General features: G+C 33.8%; 1 protein-coding gene across 1 annotated transcript in view; it reads right to left on the bottom strand.

The window, feature by feature from the left end:
- MLLT10 (MLLT10, histone lysine methyltransferase DOT1L cofactor) overlaps positions 1 to 24,483 on the bottom strand; it is a 188,669-nt gene that overhangs the window by 95,600 nt on the left and 68,586 nt on the right. Inside the window, 3 exon segments of the mRNA XM_025043458.1 lie at positions 5,743 to 5,838; positions 7,705 to 7,798; positions 9,224 to 9,327. Of these exon segments, the coding sequence (XP_024899226.1) occupies positions 5,743 to 5,838; positions 7,705 to 7,798; positions 9,224 to 9,327 (294 nt within the window).

The raw sequence follows: 24,483 nt of genomic DNA, 5'->3' as shown, positions 1-24,483 counted from the left end.
GGCTGGCTCCTCTGATTGCCCTCCCTGCCTAACCCTGTAACTGGGCCACTATTTGGGTTTCTGCCTAAATCTGTGCTCCAAATTTCATTTTTTGACCACCACCCCTCCCCCCACCCCCCAAAAATATGCTTGTTGCCTCTTGTTTCTGGTTTTTAATTTCCAGTTGACAAATCCAAAAGACATGCATTTACCCTTCTATGGTTTGATCTTTCATATGCATCTAACACTGCTGAGCACTGACGCTCCTTACTGAAATATTCACTTCTCCTAGATTCCAAAATACCAGTCTCTCCTAATTTCCTCCTGTAGCTACTGCTTTTGACTTCCTCTGTAGATTCTCCTCTTCCCCATTACTGATGACGTAAGAAAGGAAAGGGAGGGAAGCCCTAATTTACAGTAGAATGCCAACTAATGGATATAGAAAGAATGGTGGAATTAGAAAATCACGTTGTGTCAAATACTATTTCAGGTATAATCTTCAATGAATGCTAAGACTTGTGAGTGAAAATGTGTTAAGGAACAGTATATTTGCCCAATTCTCAGGGTGTGGTAGTTCCCGATGATATGTGCCCCTAGGTAGTAGTATCCAACCATATTGAAAAGGCTGCACTATATAACCAATAGAATATTGCAAAAATGATGGTGTAGTTAAAATGGCAAATGATATTTTACATATATTTTACCACCAAAAAAAGTTTAGGGAAAAAAAAGCCTTCAACCAGGGCAAAAAAGAACTTATGGCATCTGAAGTCAGGGTCACAAAAAATATTGCAGCTTTCACCTTGCTCTCTCTAAGAGTACTCACTGTGGGAAAAGTTAGGTGCCATGTCACAAAGACCCTCAAGCAGCCCTTGGAAAGGTCTGTGCAGAAAGAAACTAAAGTTCTTGCTCAGCCAGCACCATCTTTACAGCTATGTGAATAAGCCATCTTGGAAGCATATTCTCAGGTCTTACTTACACCAACATCTTGACTGCAATCTGATGAGAAACCGGAGCTACAAATACCCAGCTAAATCCAAATTCCTGACCTATAGAAACTATGAATCAAAAATATTTACTACAGTGTTAAGCCCCTAAATTTTAGGGTAATTTGTTATGCTAACAATAACAGGTAACAGATACAGATTTTGTTTTGAGAAGTAGGATGCTACCGTAACAACAATAACAAGTTAAAATGAGGGAGTTGCTTGGAATTAAGCGGTGGGCAGAAGCTGGAAGAAGGACTTTCAAAATATGACTGAAAACCTACTTAGCACTGAAGAGATTACTACTCGAAGCCTTATGGCCTTTCAGGAGGCTGCTATGAAATCATATAAGAAAACTGAAAAAAAAAAAATTGAAAATTAGAGGAAAGGGGGTTCCTATGTAACTGAAAGTTTAGTAACATTGTGGCTTATGATGACACAAAAAATAGAAAATATATTTAATGAACTACATGATTTAACTAAAGAGATTTTCTAGGTAATATGTTGAAGGTACAGTCTGATTTTTTGCTATTTATAGTATACAGTAGGAATACAGATAAACAAATTAGAACTATTGACAAAAAGGAACCAAGACTTGCTCGTTTTTAGAATTCCTAGTCTCCCCAGAGATCAAACAACGCTAACAGTAAGGAGTGGTTTTCAGGTGAAGGTAAGAGCTAGGCCACTGTCAGAAACCACTGTACAAAGAGTAAAACGAAGGTGTGGCTGTCAAACCCACTGTTAAGATCTAAGACAAAGACTAAAACAGGGGTTCAGAGATGTCAAGGCCATGAAAGACATGAATGAGGAAGCAATCCAGACCAGGAACAACTGAAGAGACAGGACAACGACTAAATGCAAAGTGTGATCCTGGGTTGGATCCTGAACCAGTAAAAAGGTTCCCCCCCTTTTAGTGTGGAGGACATTAGTGGGTGAAATCTGAATATGATCTGTAGATCAGCTAATAATTCTGTAACAATGTTAATTTACTGATTTTGATAACTGTACTGTAAGAATGTAGGATTTTAATCATATTTATTAAAACTACACACTAAAGTACTTAGGCTAAAGGGCCTTATATTTGTAATTCACTTTCTAATGGTTTAGAAAAGATGGGGGAAAGAAGGTAAAGAGAGATGGAAAGACAGCAAGGGGGTAGAGAAGACATGATAAATTAGCTAACATGACAAAATGTTAACATTTGGGGAATCTGGTTGAATAGTATAGAAAAACAATGTGCAGTATTCTGTAACTTTTCTCCAAGTCTAAAATTATTGCAAAATCAAAAGTTGAAAATTTCAATCCCTCTGGCTGGCTGCCCCAAGATGAAGGGTAAAACTAGCATTTCTTATAAAACTCCTCATGAACTGGTCCCTTCTTAAGTAAATAGTCTCATTTCATGTCACTCTTCAGCCCCACCAAACACACACCCCAGACATTCTAAATTGTTTCTAAAAAGCCCTGCTGTCTCTTAACTCTATGCACATGTAAAGGCTTAAAGCTTTAACTTGAGTGGAAGATTTCCAAAAGCAAAGTACACAAAAAAAGGAAGAGAATGACAGGTAACTCTCAATGCTAAAAACTTTTTTAAAAGATATAGAGAAGTAATGACAACTCTGTGACTGAGAGTTTTATTATTCCTCTGAGGGCCACAGAAGTAGCCCAGTTCTCTTCTAAGAGATGAGTAGTCCTAAACAAAAGTGAATTCCAGTTTATCCCTGAGGTTCACAAAACACTAACAAAAAAGCCTATCTCCCACAAACCCCCCCACCATATCTTAAGAGTGTTCACATTGGCAACAGCTCCTCTATCTGTTGCCAGCTATTAATAACAGAATAGAACTAAGGGCAATTGAGCGGGCTGGGGGAAGGGGGAGGGGAACAAACCCCTCTAGCTGTACTAGGGGACAGATGGATTCCTGGCACACCTGAATGGAACTGAATGCATTTCCATATAACATTGTCACTTATGGTGACTTGGCCGATGCAAAGTATTATAAGCATAGTACTATGCTTTTGATACATTACGGATTAGTTAGTACTGATGAGCGGGAAGAGAATGAGTCTAAGGATCAAATGAATTGCCACAAGAGTACCTCAATTCAATAAAATAACCAATGATTTCTAAATAAACGATGTACAACTTAGCCTTTAGAAAAAAATCCTTTCTGAACTCGGAGCCTCCCAATACAACCACGTGTTAATACATATGACACAACTCTGCATTTCCTAACCCTTGCCCTAACATCTCACTCTACGGCGGTGCTTCTGTGAACATAAGAACGCTAGGCTTAAAAGAAAATTCTATTATACAATGAACCTTAACAGTAATAGTTATAGAAGATAATCTTCTTAAATAATAATTTATGATTCAAAATGTTTCATCATTGAATTAAACTTCTCCTATACATAGCTTTAACATGTACTGCAAACATGTACTTTGGTTCCTTTAAAAATATATGCCAATTTTTCCATTTTTATAGAAATTGTCTCTGATTCGAAGTCATATCTCACCATTAACTTTTCTCCTCTCCTTGCTAGCATTTTGCAGTTAATATCTAACCAATATTAATATATCTTAGCCACACAGAAATTCTCTGAAAAGCAAAAAAGCTATGCATTTATTTATTTTATTTTCATTATTTAAAAAGTTATCTTATAAATTAGTGATTTCATTTTTAAATAAGTGATTTGGATAGCACAGTATTTAGCATTAAATATTCTTTATCATCACTTACTTATGGTTTAAATGCTATTTTCAAATATGTGCCAGAATGAAGGCAGATAAAAGAATTCAAAAGGAAAGTCCCTCTAAAATCTTATGAACAATATGACCAAAATTTAGCTCATAATATACTGTATTTTAAAATACTAAAATCTAAATTAATTATGAATGCTATATTTCAATGCAACATTTATAACATAAGTATAGTTTTGAGACAACCATTCTGGATGTTAAAATATTAAAAGAGGAGAGGAAGGACGGAGAGAAAAATAAGCTATAACACCCAATCTTTTCAGCTATAATATCACTTAACATCATAACATGATAAAAAAAAGTCCCTTCCCAGATATTACCATGGCAAGCAAACAAGTCTAACAGTAACAATGAATTTAGAGTATGTTTACCTCACAGCCTTTACACATTATTAGAAAATCTGAATTACAAAAAATACACAAATGGATTTTAAGTTCGATAACAAAATCAAGTTGTATGAAACTTATGTATGCTAAAAGTAAAAATCAAATATTTACACACTAATGAAAATGCCAATTGCTAAAATTTAAAGCTTAATAAATTTAACTTAATACAATGTTTTTTAATCTAGTATTCAACAAGAGTGAAAAAACTCTAAAAATCCAATTCATTCTTAGGTAAAAAAATAAAATTATCAGCACTGTTTATTTATAAAACATCATACTACATTTAATAATTGTTCTTTAAAAATAACATGATGGGGCATATATTAAGATAAATATGATAATCCAGTAAACACTTCTTTAAACAAGAAATGACTATCAGAAGAACATCATTGGTAAGACTACCCTCTTTACAATTTATAATGAGCCCTACCTAAGAATCCTTTGTTCATAGATTAAAAAGCTTAAATAAAATCTCACAGTGCTTCTTACTAAAAGCATTAATTAAACCAAATCTGCCATTCTTGAATCAGCAATCCAAATAATAGACGCACAACAGAACCCTACAATTGACATCATCACAAAACCACCTCAATTAAAGAAACCAAAATAAATATGTATACTTGCTGCCTAAGATCTACAAAAAAATTATATAAATCTAACCAGTGCTCTAAAGGTGAATATACAGTTCTAATTATTGTTTTACTCATAATTGACAAATTAATCTCAAAATTAAAAACTTAAGCTTTTAAAATGTTTACCTTGAAAAAAAGTCACAAACATAAATTCAAACCAAATTTGTTTTTAAATAACATTAGTATTTCAATCACCTTCCCAAATCCTAAGTATTTATAAATATGAAAATGTTAGGTAACTTAGTTTTTAACACAATCTGTAGAAATATTTTACAAACTGGTTTATATAAACTGTTTAGAGTAATAGTCTTTTCTAATTGAAAATGTACTCTGTATCCTCACTTTGTTTAAAAGCAATTCACTCTTTTTCATGTTGGCCGTATATCCTATAAGTGTTTCCACAGTACTATTAGTTTCCTAAAAATTACTCATTTCCTTTAAAATAAGTAAAAATGTAAGCAGAAAACAGGTAAGTCAGAAGATGAAAGATTAGTATTAGGCAAGCTTTTAGTGTTTTAATTAAAAGACAAAATATTCTCAAACAAATGGTATGATATTTGGCAATTAAAAAAATAATAACCCATTACCACTACTGGGAGAAAAAAACAGTCAAGAATATATAGTCCTTCCAAGTTGTTCTATTATAAAGAAAAAAAACTGATGAGATTTTTACTTACATGTGAAATAATCAGTTAATAATATATAGCAACAAACTATTACTGCTGAAGTCACCTAAAGATTTCACAAGATGACCACAGTAACACATGCAAGAAATCTCTCATGTTTTCAATCAAGTTGTATTTCAAATTTTCCGTTGAAATGGGTACAACCATAGTCACAAATATGGCATTATTTTAGACCTACTATTTGACTTAATACTCTATTAGTCAAAAATTTTCAGTATTTCAATGTCTCCATTCAGCTATCAAGAAATTAATTTTATCTAAAAAAAAAAAAGAGAAAAAATCTATTAAGTCGATGTGCAACAACAAATCCACTTACTTTTTTCTCTTTCTCATGATGTTTATCCTGAGAGTGAGAGGAAGAATCACTTAAACTTTGATCATATGACCTATTAGATCCCCGTTTGCTCTTTTTCTAAAAAAGAAAATATATATACATATATGTATATGTATATAAAACTTTTTAAATCATCTTTTTGTTAGGCTTAAACCAATTCAAGAGTGAAGTACTTTAAAATGTCTACTGAAGTTAAAAAAAAAAAGCCTCACTATTTTAAACTATATAATCCATTTTAGACACCATCCAACATTGTCTATTGCATTATAAAGAAAAAGCTAACCCTAAATTTAACATTAATGCCATATTTTCAAACATTTATTGAAATGTGTGAAGATAGACTATATTTCCAAACAAGCAGTAGCTTATTTGTCACTTTATCACAAAACCATCCGTTAAAGAAATCAACTATAATTTTCAATGGCTGGTTTAAAAAAGAAGTTTCAACCAAAATAGAGACTGCCATATTGAAAAAGGATGCCAAGACTAGAAGAAAAGAAAAGAAAATATTTAAAGAGTTACTTGATGCTACTAGGAAAAGCAAGAAGCCTTTAAATCTCATACAGTATTAAGGCATAGTTTTCTAAAAACTTGTTTCTGCAGGTAAGAAAAAAATTAAAGGAAATGTCAGTATTAGACCCATGCATTTTTCAAAGCATTATTAAAAGTATTACATATTTAAAATACTTACACAATTTCATAATAAAGTATGATGGTGACAGTTACTTGAGGTGTTTAAAACTTGGTGGTACCATAACTAATTAATTTGAACTAGACAAAAATGACTATAAAAGACACTCAAACTCATGTAAATGTTGAGCTTATACAATCTTATTAAATTACTAAAAAGACTTTTTCCCCCCAACTAGCAAATGAGAGAACAGCATGTCAATAACTAGCAATGAGAAAATTCTATTTACATAAACTTCAAAAAATCCATTTTCATTATTTCTATAGGTTATCATTTAGAAAATAAAAATTCCAATATGCTTTGAACATCTAAGAATCAAATTCTTCAATTTTACTATCTCAAAATTTCTCTTAAAACACTTTAATAATATTCATTATGCCATTAAAGTAAATCAGTCTTCAATATCAAACAATATATATAAGTATTTTATATGCATGAATCAGAATACTGGAGTTATAGGCTGTTCATTTCAAGAGAAAGGAGCCCTAATGATATTATTTTTTAAAAAATGAAGGAAGAGACGGAGGGCAAGGGCGAGCCCCATCCACAAGAAAAAGTTAACAAAAAATTTTAAAATAATTTTTTTTAATGACACTAAAGAAAAACAAAGAAGCCTTAAACTTACAGTATACAAATCTGATTGTTATCAATGACACCTGAGAAACACACATGGGACATTAAAGAAATATAGCTCCTTTGAGGAATATAGACACAAAATATGTAATAGCTAATCAAATATTACTAACTCAATCACCCATGCTGCTATGTAACAGTAAAGACTGATCAAATCTAAAATATTTCTGAAGTTATATTTAAATATCTTTTTATCTAAATCTTTAAGTTAAATAACTGCCCTGTTTCAGTTTTACTATCTCCTAGTAAATAAAAATAAAGAAATAAATGAGTAATAATAATAAACTAAAAAGATGAGAAACAAATGATAGAGAATCACAAAATATATAATCAAATGTCAAAAATCAAATTAACTAAAAGTAGTGTTGAATTAAACATTTATTATTAACTATTAAGACATATTCTAAATTAGAACATTTTAGAATATTCACCTTTATAAATGAACTGAAGCAAAGCAAAATCTTTAAAACTTACTAGAGTTTTAATGCCCAACAAAAAACATGCTAAGTAAACAGTCTTAAGCAAAAATTCAAAGGAAAAGAATAGCTATTATGCCTTCTTTATAAAAGAGTCACCTCTATTGTAAAAACTAATCACTTATTTTAATATTAAATTCTTACCAGCTTACTAAAATGGTATTTACAGTAGCCACAGTATTGGACGTTATCTGCGCCATTACCTTCTTCTTCACAAAGTAGCCCGGCAAATTGAGCACTGAAAATAAAAGGCAATTATGTCAACAAAATTTCAATCCAGAGTGAGTGAGTGAGAGTGAGTGAGTGAGTGTGTGTATGCGCGCGCGCGCGCGTGTGTGTGTGTAAACTGAAATTCACTTCCAAGTATGCAAGGTTTTTAAAAAAACTTTAGATCTTGTGTGTGTGTGTGTGTGTGTGTGTGTGTGTGTGTGTGTGTGTGTGTGTGTAAACTGAAATTCACTTCCAAGTATGCAAGGTTTTTAAGAAAACTTTAGATCTTCTAAGAGAAAAAGGGAATATAAAAGGCTCCTTTCTGGCTGTGACCAGTACGTTTCACCCCAATCTGTGACTGATATGTTTTTAAAGTTACATATTTATGATTTAATATAAACTTTTCATCCATCTCTAACAAGAATGAAGATTTATACATGTTTTACATCACAAAAGAGACACTGGATTTCTTTAAGAGACACCCATCAATAATTAACATTTCATTTTACTTTTTCGATCTGTACCAGAGGTACAAATAGAAAGGCCAAGGCCTCTAAAAGGGCTGAAATGACGAGTAACGTTTTTGCCTATGGATGGATGCTTCAAGTCACAGCACAGCACAGCAAAGTAAGAAAACACAAGCTGTGTTTTTCAGTCAAAAATAATGCAAGAAATGGAATTGAAATCTAAAGTTATGGTATTAATATTTTTAAAAAACACAAAGTGCTAAAGTTAATAATCATCTTCTCAATCTGATCTTCCACTTTTAACATTCCAAAATTACAGTATTAACATATATCTCATACTCAAAAAAGGGACTTTCATCTCTAGAAAATTAAGTACGGTATTAAGAGAATTTACAAAAAACAAAAATCTTTTCCATTCCCCAAAAGTAATTTAAAATGGACTTCATAAATCCACACAGAAAGAGCTATTAGGTATAGACTGATTCTTAAAATAAGTGAACAGATTATTCCCAGACTTTTGTTTTGAACCACTGTCTATTGTGTTGAATTTTTTTAGGATAATTTTTGCTCTTGAAATTTTATGCTGAAAAAATATCTATGTAACTTTTTAAGATATAACCACTATAAAACTAAGAATGATGATGGTGATTGCTGTTTTTCCCCCTTGAAACGGACAGCAAAGAAACACTATCATTCATTATACCCTTACTAATATTTCAGACACTGCACTAAATTCACCTATATCAGCTTTTTAATCCTGTTAAGAAATCGAAGAGTAGGTAAACACCACCAATATTTTAAACAAAATGAAACTGAATAAAGACATGAGAACCAGAGTGAAAATTCACCCTGGTAAATATGTTCAATTATTAGAATTATCTTTATTACGAACAAGTAAATCTAAACAATTAAATTTACTGTAACCAATAGTTAATTTAAAAGGTATTCCTCATTTCAGTTCTGTACGAGAATGGAAATATACTTACCATGTCACATGGAAAGCCTGTCTACATCCGTGTTTATTACATGTCATGCATGCACCAGTGGCTGCTTTGCTTTCTCTTCCTTGTTCATCACAAATGTAGCAAGTCTTAGGGTAGAGAAACAAAAAGAAAAATGAAATAAACCCTTGCAAGTGCTTTACAGGAATCTGAGTTTTATACTTATCTTCTGAAGTCAAGACCAGGTTTACTATTTAATCTACTTCAATTCATTTTTTGACAATAATCTAATTTTTACAAAGAATACAAACATGAAAACATAAACGAGGACATATAATATAGACCTAGTAGGATTTCAGGAAGGCACTGTCTTCCTTAGACTCAAAAACCCTGTAAGGTAGAAAGAATCTCCACAGGCACTGAGGCTAGAAGCCAGGACATAACCTGCCACACCTTGGTCTTAAAACCTCCTCACCAATATTCAGCTGATGCCTGTAACAGGATGTTTATCTTTCTTTTGGAAGTGAGCATACCTAAAGGAGTTTGATATAGGGAGCTGAGAGCTAAGAGATGAAGGACAGTCCTATGTGAATGAGGAAGGTTTAGGCCATTCCAGCTGTCCACAAGAATCCCATAGGGGTTCATTGAGCCTTCCCGACTCGACATACGAGCCATGAGTGGAAGACACTTTAGATAAGGAAGAAGAGATACCCCTAAAAGGTATTAGCCAATGAACACTCCCAACAACTCTGACTAACATTTACCTTAGTCCTATTCCTAGATGAAAACAGCTGATAGTACTATCTTTCATAAACAACTGAATAACAATCTATAAATGGCATTCTACGAGTATGTAATGAATAAAATTATCAGCTGACTAGAAGTTGAGTATACAAAATTTAATGTCTACATATAATCAGGTGATACACTTTTAAAAAGAAACAAATTTCTGAACAGTAGTAAGATATAACCTAGCCAACTTCAACAGGATCACATGAATTTTTAAACTCAGAGAGATTTCCTCCACTCTGCACTGTGGTACCAAATAATACCATATAACGATATTTACCAAAAACACCTAAAACCTAGTCAGGTAAGTGAATTTCAACTCCTTTGTTGACAAATAAGGCTTCAAACTGAAATGAATTACAAAAATTATTTTAGACCTACAAAAAGTGAAACCCCAAGTTATAACAAAACCAATCTCAACACTCTGAATAAGAGCATCTCTAATTGTTCAAATTACAGGAAAAAACAATTACGATAGAAGAATTTAACACACATTTTTTAGCCTACAAATGATCAAGAAATTAAAAAAAAAAAAGAAATGCTAACTGAAACAATAACATTTTATATTGTGAGGAAATATGCAAATAGGCTTCAAAGAATATATCGGTAACTTCCAAAAAGCTGACAGTGAAATGATATCATCATTTGACCATTCAATAACAACTAAAATTACTAAAGATATTTATTTTTTAAAAAAGAAAGAGGAGGTAGGACTTCCATACTACTTTATGACAGGGTAAAGAGCTCCATGGTTCTTCTCCCCAGTGAATTAGCCACAGGTGAAAAACCATTTAAAGTCTAAAAATTGTCCTAACGACATGCAGCAAATAGAGAAAATTTTATTCAAGAAAATCTACTAAATCTCCATGGAATAATGAGTCTGTGACATCTAAGCTATGGTATGCTCCCATCACTCCCATCACCACACACAGTTTCCCTCTGGAAAACTTCATGGTCAAGAAAATGCAGGCTCCCTCTCCTGCCAGCTCCTAGTCTCAAGGCTACAGGGCCAGGTCTCTAGTAATTCTCATCCTACTGATACCTGGTAGCTCCTACTCACAGATTCCCACTCTAACAATAGGCCAAGAACCCTGGGGCCCTATCATCCCTTTCCAAGCCTGCTAGTAGAATGGAAGAAGTTCAGGCTAGGAAGGACAGATAGCTAGGAGCTACTATACCCATCCCTCCTCCTAGCACCCTGTCAGAGTATAGATGTCTCTTCTGGAGAAGCAGGATGCTGTCCCTATCCTCAGCTCCAAAGCAGTAGTAGCACAGAGGTAGGCCTTAAAAACTCAGCAGCTCTGCCTGATAAGACTGACCTGATTTGGAACAGGGCTTGGAAAAGTTCATGCCTAAGAGCACTGTCAAAAACACTTTGGTGGTGAGCATTTAAGACAGGGCTAGTAGTTACTAGTAGAAACAGGCGGAAGAGCAGGTCAGCCAGAAGACAGAAAGTAAGGGCCCTCACACTCCTCTTTGGGTGTCTAGAAGGCTATATACATGAACTAGGTTGCACCCATTCAAAAAAAAAGAGAAGTGGGATTTGGGGCAGACTTAAAAGCATTCCCCAAAGCTAAACACAAAGCCATCAACGAATAAGGCCCAAGGTGCTTTAGTACAACCTATGATCAAAAACTGACTCAAAAATAAACTACTCTGACCCAGGGGCAACTCCTAAGAATCCAGATTTGAAAATAAAATCACACTTATTCCTAAGAGTCTGAAAGACTGTGTGCATGCTCAAGGCTGCATACTCTCAGAAATGACTGGAGAGAGAATCACGGATTCCTGGAAAATAATCTGTAAGTCACACACACATCGAATGGCAAAAGATTAAAATCTAACTAGCTAAGGGGGCTTAAGCACAATCTTTTGACTACTATGTGGCTTATGTCAACCCAAAGGCAACCTAAGAAGTAAGGCTTTAAAAAAAAGGAAAAAGAAAAAAGGAAAGACATCTGAGCTAGGCCGTCTCAGGTTATGTGGTACGGGGAAACAGATACCAGAGAATTAGTCTAGCCAAGTCATTCGACAAATAAGTGAGCAAACAAACGATAGAATCCACAAAGAGAAGAAAGAACCATTCTCCAGAGTGGCTATAATGTTATCTAAAATGTCCAGTTTTCAACAAATACAAGTTACGAGACATGCAAAGACACAGGAAAATGTGATCCATACACAAGAAAAAAAGTAGGCGTTCGAAACTGCCTTTGAGGGGGCCCAGATATTGGACTTAGATTTCAACCAAATGGAAATCAGGAGTTTAAAATTCACTAAAGGGGCACAGAAGATTTGAGTTGGCGATAGAAAAAAAAAAATTTAACAAACTTAAAAATAGGATCTATAGATATTACACATTCTAAAGAAGACATTTTTTTATGTCTTCTCTACCTAAAGAACAGTTTCCGAGAAATGTGGGATACCATTAAGTGCACCAACATATGTATAATGAGAAAACCAGAATTGAAGGGAAGAGACAGAAACTGTCTCTGAGGAAATAATGGCTGAAAACTTCACAAACTGGAATTGAAGGGAAAAGACAGAAACTGTCTCTGAGGAAATAATGGCTGAAAACTTTAACAAACTGATAAAAAAAAAAAAAAAACAATAATCCAAAAAGCTCAACAAACTCCAAACAGGATAAATACAAAGAGATCCATATTCCAAATTATAAAGGCTAAAACTAAGAAAATAACATGAGAAAAACGGCTCATCACATACCACAATAAAATTAACACCTGAAGTCTCATCGGAAACAATGGGGGACGCAAGGCAGTAGAAAAATATATTCAAAATGCTGAAAGAACAAAACTATCAACCCAGAATTCTATATCCAGCAAAGATATAGTGCAAAACTAAGGTGAAATAAAAACGCTCTCAGACAAAACCTGAGATACTTTCTTGATCCAAATTCAACTAAGAAGAAATACTAAAGGAAATTCTTTACTCTAAAATCAAGTGATGCTAGACAGTGATTGCAATTCACACACTAAAAAAACCAGAGCTCCAGTCAATTATACCTCAATAAAGCTGAAATATAAATAAGTAAGTAAAATAGACCAATTAAAAAATGCAAAGAGCTCTGACAAAGGTAATTATGTAGGAAATGATTTTTAAAAATATAATTAGATATTTCTTTTTCAATCTTCTCTTAATTTAAAAAGCAATTGCATAAAACGGTGTCCATAGGTTTTACTGTTGGGACTATCTATAACATATAGAAATGTGATATATCTGACAATGACAACACAATGAAAAAAGGTGCAAATAAAGCTACGCTGGAGTAAGGAAATAATAACATGGTAACTTGAATTGACAGGAAGAAATGAAAAGAAACCAAAACAGTAAATAGGAACAAACATTTTCTCCCTTTTCTCTCTCTCTCCCCACCCCACCCCCATAAACAAATAAATCTTCTCTTAACTTTTTTAAAAGACACAAGAGTATATAAAGCAATAATTTTAACAATGTATTATTGGAGTATAGTATATATAGGCATAATATCCATAATAGCGACACCAAAAGGAGGAAAAGGGTTATATAGAAATGGATTTTCTACATCTTATTGAAGTAGGTTCTGCTAAATTAAGATGAATATTGTCAGCTCCAGAGCAATCAATTACATAATCCAAGAAAATGTAATTTAAAAATCATGAAAGGAATGAAAATGGTACACTAGACATATAAAAAGTACTTAAGAGAAAAAGTACGATAAAAGAAAAAGAGGAACAAAGTAGTCGCAAGACAAAGAATCCAAAAAAAATGACAACATAAATCCAAAAATATTAATAACATCAATGAATATGAAAGTACGCCAATCAAAAGGCAGACTGATACACTGGATTAAAAAAACAAGTTCTATATGCTGTCTACAAGAGGCATACTTTAAATTTAAAGGTACAAATAAGTTAAAAGTAAAAGGATGAAAACTTTTACCCTGCAAAAGGCAAGCACGAGGCAGCTAAAATGACTATCTTTATATCAGAACCCCGCCCCCCCAAAAAACTTTGAAACAAAAAGATAAAAAGGAATAGTTTTTAATAATAAAAAGGTCAATTCATCAAGAAGATATAACAATCATAAGCATAAATACGTATGCATCTAACGACAGAGCCCTAAGACACACAAATCAAGGCAGAAAAAAAGTAAGTTGATAATTTTAAAATTCTTATTAAATAGTTACTGGGTCAAGAAGAAAAACTGTACAGTAACTGAGGTTTATTGAGAAAATGCTACCAAACAACAAAATCATACCAAATAAAATGTGAAGAGTATATGAATAAAGCTATACAGCCAAATTCATAGCCTAAAATTTTTCACTTTTTAAGAAAAGAAAGAGTCAACCTTTACCAAGTATTTTAAATAAATCACATCAAAAGATTGAGGGGCCAAATTCCAACCCTATCTAAGATGTAGAAAGCTTAGGGACCATCATGCCAAACCTAACAAGAAAAAGCCATTTAAACTACACAAATACAACTCTAAAAGATTTCTGCAGATGCAAGGGAACCAAGTAGCCTGAACTCAAAGGAGAGATGCACTCTCCCCCACAAACCCCTGCAAACCACAAGATACTCAGACTTTCTATCAATGCGAAAGCAGGGGAAGAAGACATGGAAGAAGACATGCAAATAAGAAGAAATTAGCTAAAATTTTAACAATTTGCTAAAGGCTGATTGTGGGCTAGTATGATAGTAGAACCACAGAGAGAAGAAAAGTTCACACCTACTCACAGACTCTATCCTATGAACTTTTACAAGGAGCTCATGGGGAAGACTGGAAGCAAAAAGGCAACACAACCAGAAAGAATTTTCTTTGATGGTGCAGGAATGGAGGAAGGAATCGGGCACCACTGCAGGAAAGATATAAAATCTCACCTTGCCCAGACATGCCTTTCAAATGCTTTAAACATCTGGAGGATTGGCAGCAAACCCTTTCACACCCAGGACATGGATAAAGACCCTCCATGGTGAAGAGGACAAAGAAAAAATATCTTTTAACCTGAGGTACAAGATGAGAACAACACCATGGAGGGGTCTTCTAGGATGGAGAAGAGGCAGGAAGCTCTCCCCCTCACAAGTCCTTCCAATGACACAAACCAAAATGTGCCATAAGAAGAAAAGGAAGGAGCAGTGAAACCCTTAAGGCCCAAACACACAGAGTCTACCAAAGACTGAAGCTGGACCAAAATGACAGAGAAACCCTAAACCCAAAGCGTCAAATAACATACAATAGCAATCTAACACCAAGGGAGGGGTGAAAGTGTGGTAGAGAGAAGAACATAGAGAGAAACCACCTTCTGTGGCACAATGAACAGATATAATTGAAGCCTGAGGATGGAACACAAACACTGTGGAACTAAAATCCCAATATTCCAGCTCTTAACTTATACATAAGGTATCAATAGAGAAGGACTAAGGAGCAGGGCCTTCCCCGGTGATTCAGAAGACAGATCATCAAGCCACACAAGAAATATTCTCAGAGTCTAATGAAATTCATACTGCTCAGTTACAAATCTGCTTCAGACCTGTAACCCCTTCTCTCCTTCTAACTTCTCCCTTTTCGAATAGTAATGTCTACACTATACCTGTCCCACCATTGTATCTTGCAAAGATAACTTTTCTGTATTTCACAGGTTCACAGATGGAAAAAAAACTTTGTCTCAGGATGGACCATACCCAGAGTTTCACCCATGCCTGATTTTAGATAATTCAGAAGATGAGATTTGGAACATTTGAGTTTATTCTATTTAGATAAAATTTTGAACTTAAGAGTTGATGCTGGAAGGGATTAAGACTTTGAGAGATGTTGACAGAGAATAAAAGTATTTTGCATTTTGTAAAACCACAAATGAAAGAAGAGGGCAGATTACTGTGGGTTGGACTGCATTGCCCTCAAAAAGTTATGTGAAGTCCTAATAATGCCCCAGTACCTCAGAACGTGACCTATTTGGAAATAGGGTCATTGCAGGTGTAATTACTAATCCAACATGTAATTACTAATCCAACAGCATCCTTATAAAATGGCCACATGAGAACACAGAGACAAAAGAACACCATGTGCATGAAGGCAGAGATTGGGGTGATAAATCTACAAGCCAAGGAATGCCTAGGAAAGCGAGCCATCACCAGAAGCTAGGAGAGAGGCATGGAACAGATTCTCCTTCAGAATTCTCAGAAGGAACCAACCCTGTCAATACCTCAGACTTCTAGCTTCCATAACTTTCAGAGAATAAATTTGTTGTTTTAAGCCACCCAGTTTATGGTACTTTATTACAGCAGCCCCAAAAAACTTATACAGAGGCTGCGTAAAAAACTGGCTATGAGTCAGTAATGTTTTGGAGTTGGGTGATCAACAGGGGTGAGGGTCATATTATTTTGTACACATGTCAATTAAAAAAGATTTTTTAACAAAAGAAATGATGTTATATAAAGATAAAAACTAAACCTTTATAAAAGCAGAAGTAAACAAATTAGAAAACATTTGAACAATAAAATTAGAAATAAAATCCAAAAATGTTCTTCATCTTAGGCACAAAAGAAATCAGGAGTTTAGATAAAGGTAAAAACCCCAATCATATTTATGTGAAGTTTATGTAAAGAAAACCCAACGGACATGAGGTATTGGCAGGGTTGTTTCCTTCTGAAAACTCTGAAGGAGAATCTGTTCCATGCATTCAGCACTTTCGAAAAACAAAACCAATTTGTAAAAAAAAAAAAAAAAAATCAAAGTTATTTTTATATTCTTATAAAGAATATAATATATGCCCCTAGCATCACACAGCACATGAATCTAGTAGCCTACACTTCAACCAGACATTTTTTGCAGGTAAGATGCATTCTTTTGTTTCCTCATTCCTGTGGGGAAAAGGTGGCAGACACTTGACTTATCCCCTCAAAAAGGGATAACATGGTGTATTTTCTGGGAATTTGGTGGTTATGATTTCAGAGCAGGTCAATGCTTTGAACTTTCAAAGGAAAAAAAATAGACCTATAATGGAGAAAAAAAAAAAAGCAAACTGTATATTCTACAATTTGAGGAAAATCCTTACCAGCAATAGTACCTAACCAATATTATAAGCTGTTGTTAGTTGTTCTGCTTCTATTTGGCACTATTTCATGTTTTTCTACTACCTAGCACTGCTGAACATTACTATTGGGGGATGAAACCTCATTATTCTAATTTCAGACCCAAAATGTATCCTTGTCATTTTCTTCTTAGATGTCTTGTTTTGTCTTCTATCTGGCACCTCTGATCATCCTATTATTACTCTTTGTAATTACAAATTTGGACATGATATTATATGGCCCTGTAAAATAAAACTTCATATCTTCTTCCTTTTAAAACACTAATGTAAGTTGTCCCCCAGCCTACTTAACCCCTCCATTTCCATCTCCTCTCTGAATCTGCACGTTCTAGATTCACCTTACCATTTCCCTTTCTAACAAGTTAATCGATTTTGACTTGAATTCAATATAAATTTATCTAAGAAAAAAACATGACAGAACAGAATGCCTAAATCAGCAGCATGGGAGATGACCGCGAACCTCCATGCTGCAGGAAAGATGACAGCAGAGCCCTACCCTGCTGTAATATGTTGTCAGCGTCTTCCCACAGTTGTGAGAAAAACCACTCTGTCAACATATCCGGATATGTGATTCAACCTCTATTTTTTTCATCAAAATAGGGGTTGAATCACATATCCGGATATGTAGTACAAAAGACACCGACGTGTGGCAATCCTCACGTTTAATTTCAGCATTCTGGGTTTTAGTGCTACAGATGTAAGCATTATGGCAACTGGACTTTCCTCCTTACAAGATAACCTTTGACAATGAACAGAGTCATTTTCACCTTCCATGTGACTTTGATAACTACAGAAGTCATACCATTTTGCCTTATATACGTCACTTACAGCAGAAAATATCAGATTTTAGCCACCTGTGGAGAATGAACCAGAGTAAGGGTTCCCTGTCCATTTCCTAAGACTTTGCTGAATGGTAATGCAAATGTGATATAAATTCAATGAGTACTACACAACGCTGTTCTGTGCTTAAGTGTAGAGATCTGTTCACACAAAGAATGATCTCAGCATTAATGTGCAGAAAAATAAGGACAGCACAATCCAATTTGGTACATACTGTATAATCATATATAACCTAATTACTTTCAAAATATTTAAGTTTCTAAGCACTCTGTATATCTGACCCCCTCCAAAAAAAAAAACTATAAAGCATAATTGTGTGTATGAGTATTTTCCTTAAGTAACCAAAACTAAAAGGCAAAGTGAAAAAGTACCCGTATATATATATAAAGACACAAATTTAATATCATTATTTAAAGAGCTCATACCTTCAGAAAACCTAACAGTTCAAGAGAGAGATGGGCAAAAAACATAGACAATTCATAAGAAGAAATACCACTGACAGCCTGACAAGTAATCAAATGAAAAAGTAATTGGATAGTATTTTCAATTATCAAATTAACAAATATTAAAAATGATTTTTAAAAACAGCATAGGCAATGGTGTGATAAATATGGCATTTTCATAAATTATTAACTATAAAAGTTTTAAAAACAATGAGGTAACATTATAAGATATAATCTACAATAATTCTAATTCTAGATTTCTAGCCAAAGGGAATAATCCAAAATACAGGAACAAAGGCTTGGTGAAGCAAGATTTTTGTCATGCTTTTATTTATAACAGAAAAATAGCTCAACAAAACCTCAGTGTTTAGTAATATAGGTATGCTTTACAAATTATAGCACGAACATTACAGTTAGAGTCATTCAACCTTAAGTATAGAGCCAAGAATAAAATCTGTATATTTGGCATAATTATAACTCTTTTCTCATTTACAGATCAAAAACAATTAGAAAAATTCCAAAATAGTAAAAATGTTTATATATCTAATTTAAAATGTATTATTTTTAAATACATAAACTATTAAATTATTTAAGTATCATTTGATGCAATCTAAATCTGGTAATCCTCAACATGACAGGAAGCACAGAGTTTGAGGACCCGCCGAGGGGTATTCCTATAATCCTCAAGAAAGCATATATAAAATATTTTATGTTATATCATATTTGGGGTGTCCATTATTCTGAGGAAAGATTCCTTATGTTTTATCAGAATCTTGAAAACCCCGAAATGGTAAAGAACCACTAGTTTAGAAAAATCTGACATGTCAGAGTCCAGCTCTCCAATAAACTGACACACCTGAGACTTAATCCTTTAAAACAAACAACTCGTACAGATCCGTTTACTTGATTTTACCCAGATTGATTCCAGTCTTAGAGAAGATGAAATAAAAATGTATGCTGAATATGCTGGTGTTATATGGTGAGAAAAATAGAAGTCCCAATTCATAATTATTCTTGGATCCGTTTCTTATGAAGTCATCAAGTAACCTAAATAACCTTTTTTAAAAGTGCCCCAAAACTCTTTTGTAAATTATTAAATACTTTAAAGTTATTAAGAAAAAAAAGAAGAAATTCAAGAAGTTTGTACAGAACGCTAAACTATTTTATTAAAATTAAAGAATCAGCATATGTGATTTGACATATGTACATTAGGAAGAGTTTACAGGCTCTTTCAGTTGTTTTAAATAGAACTTTTATGGGACAGGAAGGTAAAGAATACCTAGAGAACTCACACCTCTTTTGTAGAAACTGTCCTCTATGTTCACCCAATTTCTAATGTTGGAGTGGTATCTAAGTACCCATGTTTTTTCTAGGTGAAAATGCCTTAGTCCAAGCCCAAGTGCCTAGACCAGAGTTGCTTCATTAAAAATTTAGAAATAGGACACTAAGTCAGTTACCTATAGCCAACGCAGATAAAATGGAAAGCAGAATTAGAGATTACTATGTGAAAACAGAAACAGACTACAGACATAAAAGAAGAGACTGTAGGTCCTTCACCAAAGATGGAATGGACAGTACTGTCTCTGACTTTCTAGTTCCAAATGCAACTTTCCACACATATTGTGAGATGACCAATCGTAGTCATCTATACTTTAGCTAGTTTTAGTAATTTAATTTCTGACAAGAATAAAGTCTTTAGTGTTAAATCTAACCCAGTTTTAATATTGTTTCTGCAGAAAAATTTGTCAAATTTGACTTGCCTCGTTTTGATATGTTTTTCTAAAATCTTATTTCGCAATCAATTATACTTAGAAGATCATATTATATGAACAACAATCTTCCATGGGTACCCAAGACACCAAATGAACATGAAAAAACTGATACAGGCAATTTGTATGTTGGTAAGATTTTAATCCCATGAAATATTTTCAGTTAACCACTGTGTACTGCTGTTTCTAGAAGTTTAGACTGGAATGCTGCCTTTGGCAGTAAGGGAAGAAATAACAGAGAAGGAAATTATAGTGCCATTCTTCCACGGTCCTTAGTAAACTCTATTTAATAAAATAACCTCTGAGCCCTGGAATTGAGAAAAAGAAGGCAATTAGAAGTGAAGTTGAACAGAGAAGCACAAAACACACAAAGAACAATTTAATAAAAAATAATTTACTATTCCCTGAGGAAGAAAAAACAATAGCAAATACAACAGAATGGGTACATGTATGAATTAGGGGGAGGGAGACAAAGACAACAGGGAGAAGTCAAATAGAAAAATTCAAATTGAGAATGAGCTGAGATACCAAAAAGGGTAAAAGGGATTTTTTACAGATACAGTTGCAAAGATTGTTTTGCTGTTCCAAATGATTGAACTGTCTAGAAAAGAAAAACTTAAGTGTTCATTTGAGTAACTAGGATTAAGTGCCAGGCAAAACAAGCATATATTAGATACATACAAAGACAAATGTCTGATATTTTGGCAGAAATGTGAATTATATCTTGGGACCTTATTATCTTGTTATTATATGCACAACTTGTAGACACAAGGCTTGTTTTACAAACAAGGTAATAAAACCCACCAATATACACCAAGAATTTAAAACTTAGTGTCTATTCTAAAGAATGGGTCAGTTAGCTTGACTCATATATATACTCTATCTCAGGTGGTGGTGATGGGCCTAGTACAACTCATCTTTTTGAAACTGGAAATCCATTCTGATTTTGATTCCTCCCTTACGTTCTGTCACATTAAACTGATCATCAAGCTTGGTCAATCAAACATCTTACACATTATCTAAATGTCTGTCCCTTCTTCACTCCTACCACTCTCCTACTTCACACCTTCATTATTATGTCTCTGGAACACTGTGAATGTCTTATGAGTTTCTATGTAACTACTCTTTGTCTCTTTCTTGCCAACCCCACCCCCGCCGCAATCTTCCTTTCACTATCCATTAAATAGTAAACAAACCTAGGCATAGTCCTCCCAATTATAAAAACCCTTCAATAGAGACAAAGTTCAAGCTCCTTAACATGATATGTGAGGCCCTCGAAACTCTGGTCCTGACAACCTCTCTCAGCATTCCACATATAGCATTCAAAGTCTTAACTATACTGCCCTTCTCCCTTACTATTATCCCTTCTTCCCTCCTCCCCCACCGCCCTCCCTGCTATTTCTCACTTCAAAGCTTTTGCTTCTTCAGTTTGTAAAATTAATGGCCACTCATGTGCTCCCTCCCGTCTCTGCCCCTCACAGCCAGCACCTAGAGGCCTCTTTAAAATTCAGAGAAGCTGCAACCTTTTCTAAGACACCTCCCCTCTCTTTCTTCATCCCTGTTAGACTACGTTAAACGAACAGTCTCTATTCTAGAATCCTTGCACATACCACACTGTTTCACGACCACTGATTTGTGCATGTCTATCCTATCATATTGGGCTATATATATTTCTCACTCTTCCAGCAGTGCCTGGTACATATAATAGGACATGGCATAAATGCTGGCTAGATGGATGGATGGGTGAAATGTTTAGCTCCACAATCTTAAACCTAGTTTTATAAATGGCACTAACAGGAGTCATAAAAATAGGAGAGAATATTTAGTACTTTCAAAATTATTCGCCCAAATGCTAAATATATTGATAAAAACTTCTCTTAATAAGTATCCACTGTTCCTTCTGAATAAAAAAAGTGAAAGGAAGCTGGACTAGCAATTTCTAAGTTGTCCTCTATGTTTAAGCTTTTACAATTCAATGACACCATGTTTTATGGTATTTTTGATTTGCTTCTTTATTTGGTCTATTATGATCCTTCCTATACTTATAAACGTTCATTCCCTCGTGGCCATTCAATAAATAAAGATTACTCAAAAGGATACAGATTAGACATATATATCTACCAACTATTCTCTATGGAAATTGTAGCTTTCTAAAATAAACGCTTCCTTGACTTTGAAGAATACAAGCCTCCACCTTAAAAAAGTTCATGAATCTCTACGTTGCCTCAATCTTCCACATTTCTTAAAAATTATTAAAAGGTAACTTAAAGGTAATATATGCCACTCATTATGTTTACTAACAAAATGTATATGTCAGTGAAATGAGGAACTGATACAAGAAAATATGAGGTCAAAAAATTAACACAAATCTGATGACAAATGGTACAAAAACTGTAGGAAATTTAACATAACAGTTCAACACAGTGAATTCTCTACAGTTTAGATATGTTATACAGATAGTCTAGAAATTTTCCTTTCTTATTTATCAGAAAATTTCCTAAATCCCAGAATGTTCCAGCTACAAAAAAATTATTTATTATTCTCTGAACTGCCTGCCATTTGCTCTTTGTACCTACTAACCTTTTATTTTACTTTATCTGTCTGGAATTGTTATTTGATCCTTTTTTCCACAGGTCAAATTCCTAGCTGTCCTACAAAGCCTTTATAATCTCTTTGTACGCCTTATTCAATTTCTTAGGCAAAAATAATCCCTCCTTTCATTATGTTCCATAACATTTCATTCAGACTTTTAATTATTCATAATATAGGTTATGATTCAGTTCACACATTGTAATTATATATTTACTTGACTGTCTTTCTAATTGAGTGTCGTAGTGAGAAAAACTCTGTATTTTATGTATCTTGAATTTCTAGTGTCCAGCACAATGCTTGATACAAAGCAAGTCCATAGTAAATGCCCAATATCTTAATAAATGCTCTCCAAATTATTCTTTACTACCACCCATTAAGGACTGATATCTTTCAAAGCTCAATAATCTGTTTTCCAATTGTTCCTACCAATTAGGAATTTACATGCCCCCTTATTTAACCATATCAAATATTCCTAAACAGAAGTTTTTAATGTTAACTATACAAAATAAATCAACAACTATAAGAATACGAGAACCACAAAAAAATAGCAACCACATATAAGAAAAACTACAAGAAAAAAAAGAAAAACTTGATGAATGGAGAGATACACCATGTTTCTGGAAAAGAGGATTCAATACTGTAAAAAGATAAATTATTCCCCCAAATAATACACTGCTGTAATGCCAGTATAATCAAAATTGTATTTTGTTAGTACTAATGTTCATCTGGAGAAATACATGACAATTTTTGTTCTGTCATGTACTAAGATGTATATAAAGCCATAATAATTTAAAATAGTGCAATACTAGGATAAGAATACACAGATGCATCAATGGAACAGAAAAAAATGTCAAGAATACTCAAGAATGTAATAATTATTCGAACAGTATTTCAAGTCACTGTGAAAAACACAGACTACTGAATAATAATATTCAAAAAGTTGTCTAACCATGTAGGAAGGGAAAAGTTAGACATGTATTTCATTATATTCTAAAATTAACTCTAAATATATAAGATTTAAATCTAAATAATTCATTTTTCCTTCTACTCTCCACCTCCCTTATGCGTTGAATTCTTTAGTCTTAAAGCCATGAAGTGGGGCCAAGTATGGCAGCATCCATTCTGGGAGGAGGCAGTGTCAGAGTGAGGTGTCAGAACATGAACAAGGTAAGACCAACCATGGAAGGGGACAGAGGGTGGGGTGGGGAAGCAGTGGTGAAGAAGGCGGCTGTACAGGGAAGCAGCAGCAACCCGGAGTGAGGTGTGGAGCCTGAATGACGTTACAATGGGCTCTGCATTAAGGGATGTCAGTAACAGAAGATTTGTTAATATAAGAACAATTGATCAAATAAGTAAATATATTGAGGATAATAGGAATCTGGTTTTTCACTGTCTGGCATGACAGTCATAAAAATGGGAAAAAAAAAAAATGAATGAATCCAGTGCAGATTTGGAGAAGTTAGTAAAAGTTTATGGTTCTCTATATACAGATCAATAGACATAGAAATACATATAGATATGTGTGCATGCATATATATATCCACATACTGAATCAGAAGAATTATTATAACTGCACTGTCTTCAACATATAAAGATAAGTATAAAAAATATAGACGTGAATGTGTCTCTATCTCTGTATCAATATACAAACATCTATTTCCTAGCTATCCTAACTAAGAAGGCCTAGGGGTAGCAATATCCCAGTGACAGTGAGCACACTTAATGTCCACTTTGGTTTCTAAATACCATTCTCACCTAAAAGGAATCAAGGCTTCTTGAAGAAAT

Source organism: Pteropus alecto, unplaced genomic scaffold (genome assembly GCF_000325575.1).
Source record: "Pteropus alecto unplaced genomic scaffold, ASM32557v1 scaffold11, whole genome shotgun sequence".
Taxonomy (NCBI): Eukaryota; Metazoa; Chordata; class Mammalia; order Chiroptera; family Pteropodidae; genus Pteropus; species Pteropus alecto.
Note: the sequence above shows the minus strand (reverse complement) of the source record. Positions and strands in the feature narration are given on the sequence as shown.